Raw genomic sequence first — 13,319 nt, 5'->3', positions numbered from 1 at the left:
GCTGTAAGCATTTCACAACCAACCATGACTTATTTAAGTGTTACAAGCACTACAGTGAATGTTTCATAGGTGGATACATAAACTATAGAGCAAAGATTAAAAACAGGAATGAACACAATACTCAGGCTGCAACCAGGGATCAATGTAAGGGTAAAAACTCCCCACTGAGGACTAAGAAAGTATTACATATCTGACAGTATAAGCCTTAGTGAGGGATGGGATTGTTCCCTGTGTAAAGTGCCACAGAAATGTGTGAGCACTTACCAAATATGTAATAATAATATTAGTAGTAGTATTAGTAGTACTAAGTTATAGTTCCAGTTATTCATCATTTTATTTGAAGCAAAATAAATAAATAAACAATGTAGCCACCCTTTAATAGCTGCCCTGTACACACTGTATTGTCCATGTAGTAAGTGCTAACTCAGTTGTAGATAGATTCATAGAGGGGGAAAATAATTTGTTTAAATTATTAAAAATTATAAATACTTTGGCAATATGCAAGATTCTAGTCATTACGTTTCTAGAAAGGCAAGGTTATACTTCAGAAAATGCTACTTTCAAAACTAAATCCATGTCTGTAACATGCCGCCTTTAACAGCTAATTCAAATAATAACTAAAAGCATGTGCTCGATGGGTAGGGCAACATACTGAAGAATGTGGGCTTGCAGTTGTGAGGTTTGTAACGGGCAAGATACTCTAAAGCTTTGATTAAATGCATGCAGAGTGAGTCCATGTATTTAATTCTTACCTTGCCATAACCACTTTGCAACAATCATTGTAAAATTACTTTTACTAGCTTGGCTTCAGTTGTAACTTCCAGTATGAATCTTGTAACTTGCAAAAAAATATCTAAAATTGAAAATATTTGACATACAAAAATAATAAACACTTGGCAGCGTAAGAATTAATGAACATGTTTTTATGTCAAAATGTTTAATTTGTACAAAAATCTTATATCCCTAACAATTCTGCCAGGTTCTGGAATGGGTGTATTACCCTTTACCATTACCCCCGTAGTTCCTACTGCTAAAATAAATTGTGAACCAGGTACTATTATTATTTCTTGCATTTTACTGTACGTTACTAACTGTAATGACTGATTTTACATGCTTTAAGTGCTGTGGGAATAAAGAAGAATTGTTAGTTTAATCTGAAACAAATTTAAGGGTTGGTAACTACAATCACAAATGCAAATTCCTATTTCATGACTATTTCCTGGGACTATTTGCATGAAAATAGAAAAAAAAGTGACAGTTGTCCCAAATGCAGTAGCAAACTCTGCATACATTTGTTTTCCATTGATTAATGCATGTTTGAGTAATCATTTCGAAACATAAATCTTTAACACTACTTGGCGGGATCACAATCCAAATAAATGTGGCTGCAATACAAGGTGTACATTTTTTAAGTATTTTAAAGTCTTCCATTGTGTTTGTAGCTGATTATATGTTAAGTACCAAAACTATAGATCCTGAAAATACACATATTTTTGTTTCATCCAATGCTAACTTTTGTTACTTTTGAAATGAATAGAAATGTAGGCTGTCACATGAAAACATGTTGCTGTTCTGGTGAAATGGTAATACAGCCAGACCAATTAAGATTTACACAGATGATGAACTTCTCAGAGCTGGTGACCAGGGCTCAACTGAGGCCTAAAATGGCAAAACATCACTGATTTATTTCAAAAAGTACATTAGAATTGTATTACTTGGCCTTGTCCAGCAGCCAAGAGATATATTTGGAACTATACATGTTCCCACTAAAAAGAAATTGAATATAAAAAATTGAATATATATCATTACTATGAGCACCATCACAAAATGAGGATTACCATTTTGTACATGATATTGTGCATTCCTTTTTAAATTTTTCAAGCAGAGTAAGTATAGAAAAAAAATTAATAAAAAAACATATACAATGGTGCTTCATCTCTTTTTCACATGACATTTTTTCTTTTTTTAATGTACTTAATACAAGTTAGAAGGCTGTGCTTATCTCTACATGAACTTAAAGGAAACCAGAGACAACTTAAGTTAAAAGTTTTATACATACCTGGGGCGATATAGAAGACTGAGGACAGCAGCATGGGAGCGATCCGTGCGCATGGGGCTGGAGGAAGCCCCAGGTATGTATAAAACTTTTAACTTAAGTCGTCTCTGGTATACTTTAATGTATATTTTTCACTGGCAATGGAATAAAAGTGTTTAGCACGAGTATGTTTTAAAAAAAATTATATATGGAATACAGTTACTGTATGTTAGAAATGTATTTGCATAGGAGGCATTTAACACTAAATAATGTCAGTGTGTTGCTGGGCAGCATGTTCAATTTACTGCCTGTGCTTTTCCCTCTTTAGAAAATTAGTTTGGGAGTTTATAATGGGAATTATAATAGGGTATACTGGAGTAATGAATTGTTAATAGCCACCATGTGAACTTTTAGTTCTGAATGATTCTATAGTGTATATATTTATCTCATTTGTAGATTTTGGGGTAAAGAAAAAACCCGTAAGATTTACATATCAATTGAACAGTATTTCATTTTTTCATTTCTATACTTTTTATTAACGTATGTACTCTAACCGATAAGAACAAATCTCTACCATGATGACATTGGGTAGAGATGTTTAAAAAAATAAATAAAGGTACATAGCAGGTATAAATGTAATCCTACAATTCACAGTTTTATTTACATCAGTAATATTGTATTCCCTCTGATAAGCAGATGTGAAGTTTGAAAAAGAAAAGAAAACATTTTAAAATATGGCTTTATGTATAAATCAGATGACTATTAACATTATTTGAACGCGGTTACATTCATTTTTTATACTAATATGAATGTCATCAAAACAACCAATGATTAATTTATAGACTACTACAATACCATATTTTGTTTTCAAAGCTCTTTCTTTAATCAAAAGATAAATATTTGACCTAAAAGCCTAAAACCATGCCTATAATTAAAAGCAACAATATATCAATTAACCTTGATGCATGCATCAGTAAACATGGTATTTGCTGTATACTGCAGATCTACCCTGTTTGTGACCTTTAAGGATAGCTACCTTCTCATCCTCCATACTAATTACAAGTGGCAAAGGAAAACACATGGCGTAATTGTTCATGGAATTTATGAAGGAGGTACTTGGCAAACATTCCTTTCTGTAAGGACAAATAACAATTATATTAGAGCTAAATAATGTGTAACATTTAGAGACAAGATAGAAATGTGAAACTAAATAAAAATGGATATCTTTTCAGCACTCAAAAATTTTGTTTTTTTAATTACCAGCTCTAAAAATACTATGCGCATGGCTATTTATTTATTGATAAATGGAATTTTTTTTTGAATCTGTCATTTTTTCCTAATTATAAATGACACTCTGAGTGTAACAGATTACAGTGTAGAGTTGAAAAAAGAGCACTGCAAGTGGGTCAATGGAGGACATTTAGACATAAGAATTGATAATATCCCTACAGAATGTCAGTATTAAAAAACACTTCCTCTTTAAATGGCAAAATCTTCAATATCTCAGGTTTCTTGTAAACAAAAGCCCACATTTGATCTCCCTGGGGTAGAATACATCCCAGAGATTTCTATATATACTTTGAAGGACTTCTAGACTGAGAGATGCTAGGAGCTATAGATGAGGTTTTTAAAATTATTACCTTAAAATAAAATTATATATATATATATATATATATATATATATATATATATATATATATATATATATATATTCATAATATTATTTGACAAATAAAAATAACATATTGAATATTTATACAAAGGTGGTTTGCATGCAAGTATTGTTAATTTAAAGCTTATTATTATGCCTGGCAAGGTGGCAATGTGGTTAATCCCCGTTTTACTTTTTTTTTTTAAATAATTATTTTACTTGGATTATTCAAATCTGCTACACAAAAAAAAAACAGAAATAAACTGGTTTAAGCCATTATGATTTTTAACATGCTGACACAAACATTGTGTTACACAATTGTTGGCCTATAGCGTACATGAAAGAGAGCCACAAGGAAAAATTAGAGTAAAATAATGATAATAAAGTATGAGTATTTTTATTGATATTCTATTAGCCACTATATTAGAATATTGGTAATTTTTGTGATTTTCTACTATCACCCACTGTACCCCAACTCTCACTCGAACCTTTCACTATCTATGCCTAACCTTAACCACCCCTGAACAACTCCTAACCCTTACCACCCCCATCTATTCCTAACTCTCCCCATCTTTGTCTAACGCTAACCACCCCAACCTATTTCTAACAGTAACCAGCCCCTATCTATGCCTAACACTAACCCTTCCCTATCTATGCCTAACCCTAACCACCCCCAGCCTACTCCTAACTCTCTATCTATACCTAACAATAAAGGGCCCCGCCACAGATGCCATTTTAATAGCGGCTATAACAGTACATTTGGGTGCTGGAGTCTCCCCGATAAAATAGCAGGGACCAGGACAGCCCGCTACAGAAATTATGGCTATAAATAGCAGGTATCACAGTGCCCAAATGTACTCGGTATGCTCCATGCCCAAATTTACATAACCGTGCCCCATATGGCTGGCTACTATTGAATCAAGAAATATTTATAGGCATGGTTTGAATGTATTTTCTAAACAACCCCTGATTGACCCATCTCATAGAAAGAATCCATTCAGTGGGGTAAATATTCTAAGTTTAATTATATTGCTTTCCTGCAAGATAGGCAATGGTTGTAACAATTAGATCCAAGCATCCATGCTTGTGGAAAGACCCAATGTTGGTCAGATGGAAATATGAATATTTAGGAATAGTACATATTTCATATAATTTATGGCTTAATGTTTTCTATACACTTTCAGGCATAATACAGGATTGGCTCAGGATCGGATCCTTAAAGAGAATCTGTACTCTAAAATTCTTACAATAAAAAGCATACCATTCTATTCATTATGTTCTCTTGGGCCCCTCTGTGCTGTTTCTGCCACTCCCTGCTGCAATCCTGGCTTGTAATTGCCAGTTTTAGGCAGTGATTACAAACAAAAGACATGGCATGTGATAGGCTGAGAGGTGCTCAGTCTGTGACTCATACAGAGCCTGCAGGGGGCATGGAGAGGGTGTGTATAGCTTCTATCCTATTACAAGCAGAGCAGCACATTCCTGCCTGAGTGCCTGAGCCCGACAAAGCCATCAGAGGAAAGAAGATTAGATTATATAACAGAGATAATACATGCACTGTGCAACTAGGAAAGGCTGCAGTAAGACAGACCACATTAGAACAGGTATTGGAACTTATAGGATAGAAGAAATAAGGCAAAACATTTTCTTACAGAGTCTCTTTAAGATAATCTCTCACTTCTCCCAAAATCCTACAGTTGTTGTTTTTTTGTTTTTTAAGTTCCATTTTAACCTAGGTACACTTTGTAGTACATAACAATACACATAATTCATGTTTTAATGCTTTCTATGCTTTTCAGGCTCAAAGGAGGAAAAAATCTGTCAGAAAGTGGCAGTAAGAACTACAATAAGAAAGAGTGACTGCATGAGCCAAAGCCCTGTAAGTACCCTATTAAATTTATTATTAAGACTTTCAAGAGTGTTTGTAGAGTTATAGAAGAAAACATTGGACAAATATGAGTGTGCATGGCCAAAACACATTGATCAGCTGCAAGCAGTGGCTTTCCATGAAGTTTTTGTGTATACACATGAATCGGGGATGTTGAACTCTAGTCCTCAAGGATTGAGGTCTCAGTCCATCCTAAACACTCGCATGGATATGGCCCTTGAGTTTAACACCTGTGACATAAATGAATAGCACTTGTCCAGTACTATCATGTTAGTCACATGGGTACTTAAATACATCTGACACTTATAAGATAATGATAATATGTACAGTGCAGATAATGGTCATTAGTAGCAAAAAGTCTCATATTTTTATTTTCATTTATATAGCCTTATTTATAACATTGCAGTTCAGAATCTGTACTCGGTCTTTTAAGCTGTAAAACAAAGCAGATCTAATGACCCTTTGAACTTTCCTGCAGTAAAATCTTATCCAAGCTGTATTTTTTGGCTGTTTAAAGAGAATCTGTACTGTCTGATTTGTAATATATATATATATATATATCTATATATATCTCTATATATAGATATATATATATATATACTAATATGTGTGTATGTATATGTGCGTATATGTGCGTATATGTATATATATATATATATATATTACAGTATACTACAAGTGTTTATTACATAGTGAGTTATCTGCACTCCAATCTGGGATTCTCACAGTTTCTCAGCATGTGACAGGCAGCTCCCTCCCCATCAGCCTTCCAAACTGCATCACACAGACAAGCTGAAACTGAGAGCAGTTTGTGAGGAGCAAACAAATCACACAGAGCGTGCAGGGGGTGTTCTTAACTTGTATTCATTACAACAGAGGACAATTCATTCCTCTTTGGGTCGACAAACCTTGACAAAGAAAAGAAGATTAGGTATATTACAGAGACAGTGCAACTAGAAAAGGCTGCAGTAATCCAGACCACATTAGAACAGGTATAGGAACTTATAGGACAGAAGAAATAAGGCTGAACATTTTGTTACAGAGTCTCTTTAAAGAGAGTCTGAAGCGAGAATAAATCTCGCTTCAGACCTCATAGTTAGCAGGGGCATGTGTGCCCCTGCTAAACCGCCGCTATCCCGCGGCTTAACAGGAGTCCCTTCACCCCCAAATCCCCTCTGTACAGCGGGGGAGTGCTTCCACATTGGGGCAAGGCTAACCGCCGCAGCCCTGCCCCACGCGCGTCTGTCAGATGCGTATCTTTGCCTCTCCCCCGCCCCTCTCAGTCTTCCTTCACTGAGAGGGGCAGGGGAGAGGCGGCGATGCACCGCTGATAGACGCGACTGGAGGCAGGGCTGCAGCCGTTAGCCTTGCCTCCAGGAAGAGAAGATTTCACGACCAACTTACGACCAAGTCTTGCGGGGGTGAGTTTGGGGGTGAAGGGCCCCCCGTTTAGCCGCGGGATAGCGGCGTTTTAGCAGGGGCACACATGCCCCTGCTAACTATGAGCTCTGAAGCGAGCTTTATTCTCGCTTCAGAGTCTCTTTAAGTTCTTCAGAAAACAGGACTGACTTTGACCAAGTTTGTCGACTGGCTCTGAGAATCTCTTTTGCATAGATAACAAATCAAGTTTTTTTTTAACTCTTGCGATACTGGAAAACAAATGGGCTTCACATAATTTCTTTGTAGGGCAAGTATCCTATGTGAATATGTTTATCTCATCATGTCACATGTTGCTTTAAGCCCCATCTACACCATGTATGGTGTAGATGGGGCTTTAGATTCCCTTTCAGGATTGATTTAGATTCACTTTACATTGCAGCAAAATAAGGCCTTTTTTCCCCTTTTTTAAAGTGTTTTCTTTATTAAGAGAAAAACTTTAGAATATACACTTTCAGTACTATAGTAAAATAGACATAAAACATAATTATATTTAAAAAAAATGCATTACTTTTAAATTATAACATTATAAATCTGATTGAGAAGTGTAGAGCATATGTTCAATTCACTCTTTTATTTTAGCTTCTTATATGCAGAGAAAAAGCATATGCACAGCTATAGCATGACAAGTTGCATAAATTGTACAGCTGTATATATTGTACAGTGTATCTATTTTATATACAGTACATTATACATATGGTATTTCTATTTTTTTATTTATTATTATTTATTTATTATTTTTCTAAAAGTAACTCAGAGCAAATAGAATAAAGTCTTTGTTACATAGTATATAGTACCTTACCTTTAGGCAAAGCTACCTAACGTCCTGATAAGGCTGTTGCCTTTGATGTGGGATTTGAGCCCTTTGACAAGGGTTTAAACCCTGGCTCAAGCCAGTATGTAAAACAGTAAGGAGTCTTTGTGCAAGGCTCCCTAATGATCCAGGTCACTTGTGGAGCACGCTTTAAGTGGCTGCAGATCTGGTGCTTTGAGTCTGTCAGGATAAAGTGCAATATAAATTTTCTGTGTCTTGTCTTGTTCCACATTAAGGGGGGTGAATGGGGTGGGGTTAGGGTGGAAATGGGAGCGTGATAGGAGGAAACATCACAGCAAGCCTTCCTGTGTGAAAATTTGACTTAAGACAATGGTCAAAAAATTTTAAGAACCGATGTCAGGGTCCGGAGGGAACGATAAGAGGAATTGACAATGCACCGAGGTACATTGATCCAGAATAGACATACCATTTGCTTACATTGGGTAGCTTTGCAGGGCCGGATTTCTGAAAAGGCCATAAAGTCCCAGGCTGTGGGGGGCACCTGGCTGAGGCACGGCTGGACATGGAAGAGGGTTTGCTGCAGATGGAATACAGAGATTGCAAATAAGGAGCAACAGATAGAAATAGGGAGCTGCAGCCCAAGGGATTTGTAACCTTATATAAGGGGGCTTCTGTACATGAATGTTAGACATGGAAGAGGGGTCTGCACAGGGAATAGGAGGGGGTGCTGCACATGGAAGGGGAGCTTCAAGAAAGTTGGCCTCTGGCACAAAAAGTATAAATCTGGCCTTGTGGCTCTGCCTTGAGTTAGTAATATTTTATATTATTATTTGTTATTCATCTAAAGAGAATGTACATTATTTTTTTTACTAAAAAAATATATTTTAAAGTGTTTATTTTAATTAATATAATATTCATGTCAAGTGGATGTATTTTTTTAACTTCATTTGCTGATTTGAGTGTTTATATAAAAGCATTTATATAGAATTAATTGTTTTTAGAAAGCATGTTGTATTACCACATAGTGAGATAAATTCATACCAAACAATGAAGCTTCAATATTAGTCACCAACGCTGGCGTTACTCATGTACCTCGGGTTGCGGTAATAGCATAACATGTGGTATACTGCTGGTAGTAGTTATAGTAATAATGCCATGTGCTGCCTGCACCAATATTACCGTCGGTTAGTACATAATCCCCTATCTGTGCTGTGAGCATGGAAACAATTACTACACTGTCAATGTGTACTTGATAACCAGCTGCAAGTAATACATTTTACACATTTGTGTATGATTTTTTTTTCTTATTTGACAGATCACCGTGGCTTCCTGCGATGGAAAATGTCCGTCAGCTACAATCTTTAATGTAAACCTTGATAGCCATATAAGATTCTGTAAGTGCTGTCGGGAAAATGGTGTACAGAATCTGACAGTGCCACTCTACTGCTCAGGAAATGGGACTGAAGTGTTGTATGTCATACAGGAACCATTGGACTGTTCATGTCAGTGGAATTAAACAAGAATACAGCATGGTGGATCTTCTTTTTCCCCAAAGCACTCTATGCACTGAAGGCACATTTCATATTTAATCAATGTCACATTGATTCCACATTGTTCCTGTTCCAAAGAAAACTGTAACAAGCTATCAATACCAATATGGCTATTTAAGTTACACATATTCCTCTATCTATAAACTGTTTAATATGTTTATAAAACTATCAAAACTTTATAAAAAAAAAAGTCTGTAAAACATTAATCTTTGATAACCCTTGATATATTTCCAAATTAAATAATTAAATTTTAGGAAAAAGAAAAAGTTGAACATGTTGATCAGTCAGCATATTTCATCTTCCCAAGTGTGACATTATTCAGATTTATACTTGACTTGCAATGTATAATGTTAAACTTGTACAATAATATTCTGTTATTATTCATCCTAAATGTGCCATGATCTGTGTGTTGTACCAAAAGGCATTTTAGGTATTCCATCATATCAAGACATCCACAAAGCAGCCGCACAATATGTCTATGACTAATGACAAGCATTATGCCTAAAAAAAATGTTTAAAAATATGTATATAATTTTGCACCAAAATTTGATATATTGTAATAAATGTAAAGCTAAAACACAAGCAGTCAGTTTGTTATGCCATGAGTTGCTGGGTGCTTGCTTGTTGCAGGTGTGTGACTTACACAATACAAAACCAAAAGATCAGCATGGCAGTCAGGTAACTGGATTTTTTCAACAGGGAGTAAAGATGGCAGCCACCATGTTTCTAAGACTATTAGTTTTCTTTCACAAAGTACCTTAGGCCCCATTCACACTAGAACGTTTTGATGGCGAATTTCGTCAAAACGCTCAAGCGCTAACGCTTTTTAAAGTGCTAGTGCAATAATAATCTATGGGCCTGTACTCACTTGGGCGATTTGCGTTAATCGCCGGTGTTTAACGCAAATCGCCCCCAAAAATTTGTATCCTGCACCATTTTCAGGCGATTTCCTGGCGATCGCGTTTAGTGCTATAGAAGCGCTAATCGCGATCGCAGAAAATCGCCCCAAGTGTGAATGGCGTTAATCGCCAAAAAATGCTAGAGCAAAACGCTATCAATTGCGCTAACGTTTGTGTTTTGTAAGTGTGAATGAGGCCTAAGGGTTTCAGTGTACTTATAATTAAGCATTCCAGAAAAAAACTTAAAATAAGACAGTGATCAATTCTGTAGTCTACGCGTATTAGTGATTTTGCTTCTGTTCTAAAATACAAGCTTGTCACTGCCAATGTTAACATTACAAAAATGTGCCAGGGACAGCCCAGATTCCTTTGCTCTTCATTTTCAGGTGTTATTACCATTCTAACAGATATTATGGAAATTAGTTTAGAGAGTAAAAGGTCCTTAAAGCGGGATGAAACTCAGCATTTCTTCTTTGCTCTAAAAGATTATTTACAGCATAAAGCCTGCTGCCAGAAAAAAATGTTAGCAGATCAGCACTCATACTGTTAAACACAGCACTTTAGATTTGATTCATTAAGCTGCCCTGCTAAATTAGCGCAGCTTAAATGGAGCAGGACGCATTAAAATGTCATTGCGCACGCTATGGGCAGTAGTGCTACATAGCGTGGGCTGGTAACTAGTGTATGCTGCTTTAAATAACACCCGCTCTTTTAATACCGCCCTGAGCTCCTTCTGGTCCCATAGCATTTTAGGACGAGATCCCCACACTTTGATTGGTCCAATAGGCTGCCTATCACTTGACAGGCGAACTATTGGGCCAATCAAAGTGTGAGATCTCGTCCTGAAATGCTATAGGACCCAAAGGGCGGGATTAAAGGAGTGGATGTTATTTAAAAGCCGTGCACACTAGTTACCAGCGCACGCTGCGTAGCACTACTGCTCGTAGCATGTGCAATGACATTTTAATGAGCGCTGCTCCATTTAAGCTGCACTGCTTTAGCAGCGCAGCTTAATGAATCAAGCCCTTTCTTCTTTAGTGGGCAGCTCATATCCAAAGCTGAAGCTTAGGAAATTATTACATTATCATTTGTTTCCTTATCAACCGTAATTCGTAAACATTCCTGGCAGTGCTTCAGTTCAGCTATATGATAGAAGGTGAAACAGATACAAATTGTCACTAGATACAGTATAATATATAAATACAGCAGCTATGCAATAAAATGCACTGGCAGCTTTCATAGCAGTTAAACTGTACTTTTCACAATTTCACATTCACGAATATGTTCACAAATTCTACTGCAAAAATTTGCCTGAAGCTTAAAATAGAAGAATAGAGAATCCGAGTCTGGACGTGACTTCCTCACCTGCCTGTATTCTGTGGTTGCTGGTTTTGCAACCTACCTTTGTGAGTACCTTTGATTACCTTATTGATTCAAGATACTACTCAACATACTACATCTTAAGGGGCACCTGGGGTTTCTGTGGTTTTTTCCTGTCTATACTAGAAGGTCCTTGGACACCTCTGGCTACTATGCACTCCTTCCATACAGCTCAAGCATTTATGTGTGCTGCACTGTACATTTCAGTGGAGAGGTGCTCATATTATTGTCTGCCCTCACCACTGCTCTTCTTTTGTCTTCCGTGTTATGCGGTGCTGCTGTGAAGGTGCTAAGTACTAAATGCATTCCAAGGATAACATAGTCAGGAACTATATCTGTGCCAATGCCAATTTCAAAATAAATTTAAATTTTCAGGCGCTCCGAACTTGCATATGCCACAGTACAGACACTGTTTGTTATATGATCTGAGGAAGCTGACTTTCCTGCGTGAAAAGTGTTATCATTTAAGTGTTCAAAATGTAAAATTTATTTTAAAACTGGCATTGCCCTTTTCTTTAGAGGTAAGCCAGTTATCTTTCATTATCTTACATTTATATTAGATCCAATGTTTTTGGGGCGCCTCCCCTCTCCCAGTTATAAGCTGTTTTGCCTAAGGCACCTTTACTACCAGCAAGACTCCAAAGCCTCTCCTCATCAAGGAGAGACTGAACTGGGGTCAGTCTAAATCCATTTTCCTCGATCACAGAAAATAAAAAAAAATACTTTGAAATTGAGTTAATTAAAATATCATTTTTAATGCATTTCCAAAGACGGCATTTAGACTTATCCCTGCAAATTCTACCTACGACTATCCATACAACCAATTCTTTCTGTGTTTTGGGATTATTCTGCTTTGCTCTTTGACTTTTTTCCTCAGTGGTTTTTGCATTTTCGTGCGCTTTTTGGGAATGAGATTTTTTTCATAAAGTTTATTTACATGAGAATGCGTCTAATTAACTTCAAAATTGATCAGATGGGATTTTTTATATTGGCCTCCATTACAGGCAACTCGCACATCACACACAGAAAAAAGAATCACTGCCATAATGCACCAATTAGTGGTGCTGTGCATCAACTATATAATAAATAAGAAACATGGACAATCAAGGGCAATTCAGATAATTAACAATATGCATTACTAACATACAGTGGTAAAGGAGCAATGCCATTCAAGCCCATGCCCATTCAAGCTTATAGTAGGCTTCACACAAGTAGGCTTCACACAAGTTGTAAAATCTGCTACCCACAGAGGAGGGCATACACTAGATTTACTGTTCCACTTCCGAATGGACATTAGTAACATAACAGTAACCCCAGTGGTGTGGTCAGACCATCACATAACAAAGTTTACTATTGAACATCACCCTATCAAGCAGCTCCCTAAAGAATCAATCAAAACCCGTCCCCTGAATAAATTAACACCGAAGAGGATAACTGCCAACCTGGATTTTACAAATCTGCTCCACAGTCAAATGGACCCTAACACTCTAGTAACCCAGTACAACAACACGATATATGAAACACTTGACAGTATTGCTCCATGGCGCACCAAATCAGCAACCAAAAAGCAGAAAGCTAATTGGTTTGACAAAACCATCATGGATCTAAAAAAGAAAGGGCGCAGACTAGAAAGACAGTGGCGTAAATCAGGGTCTGAGGAGCACAAATCTAGCCTAGTTCAACACATCAGACAATACCAACAAG

General features: G+C 36.6%; 1 protein-coding gene across 2 annotated transcripts in view; it reads left to right on the top strand.

Annotated features, from left to right (window-relative positions):
- OTOGL (otogelin like) overlaps nucleotides 1-9,518 on the top strand; it is a 197,941-nt gene extending 188,423 nt beyond the window's left edge. For both annotated transcript variants that reach the window (XM_068276877.1, XM_068276876.1), the window contains exons 56-57: nucleotides 5,486-5,565; nucleotides 9,102-9,518. In XM_068276877.1, coding sequence (XP_068132978.1) covers nucleotides 5,486-5,565; nucleotides 9,102-9,302 — 281 coding nt within the window. In that variant the 3' untranslated portion in view covers nucleotides 9,303-9,518. The remainder of the gene's footprint in view (nucleotides 1-5,485; nucleotides 5,566-9,101) is intronic.
- Nucleotides 9,519-13,319: the final 3,801 nt, after the last annotated feature.

This window comes from Hyperolius riggenbachi, chromosome 3 (assembly GCF_040937935.1).
Source record: "Hyperolius riggenbachi isolate aHypRig1 chromosome 3, aHypRig1.pri, whole genome shotgun sequence".
Lineage (NCBI taxonomy): Eukaryota > Metazoa > Chordata > Amphibia > Anura > Hyperoliidae > Hyperolius > Hyperolius riggenbachi.
The sequence above is the reverse complement of the archived record's forward strand: the minus strand, read 5'-3'. Positions and strand labels throughout refer to the sequence as shown.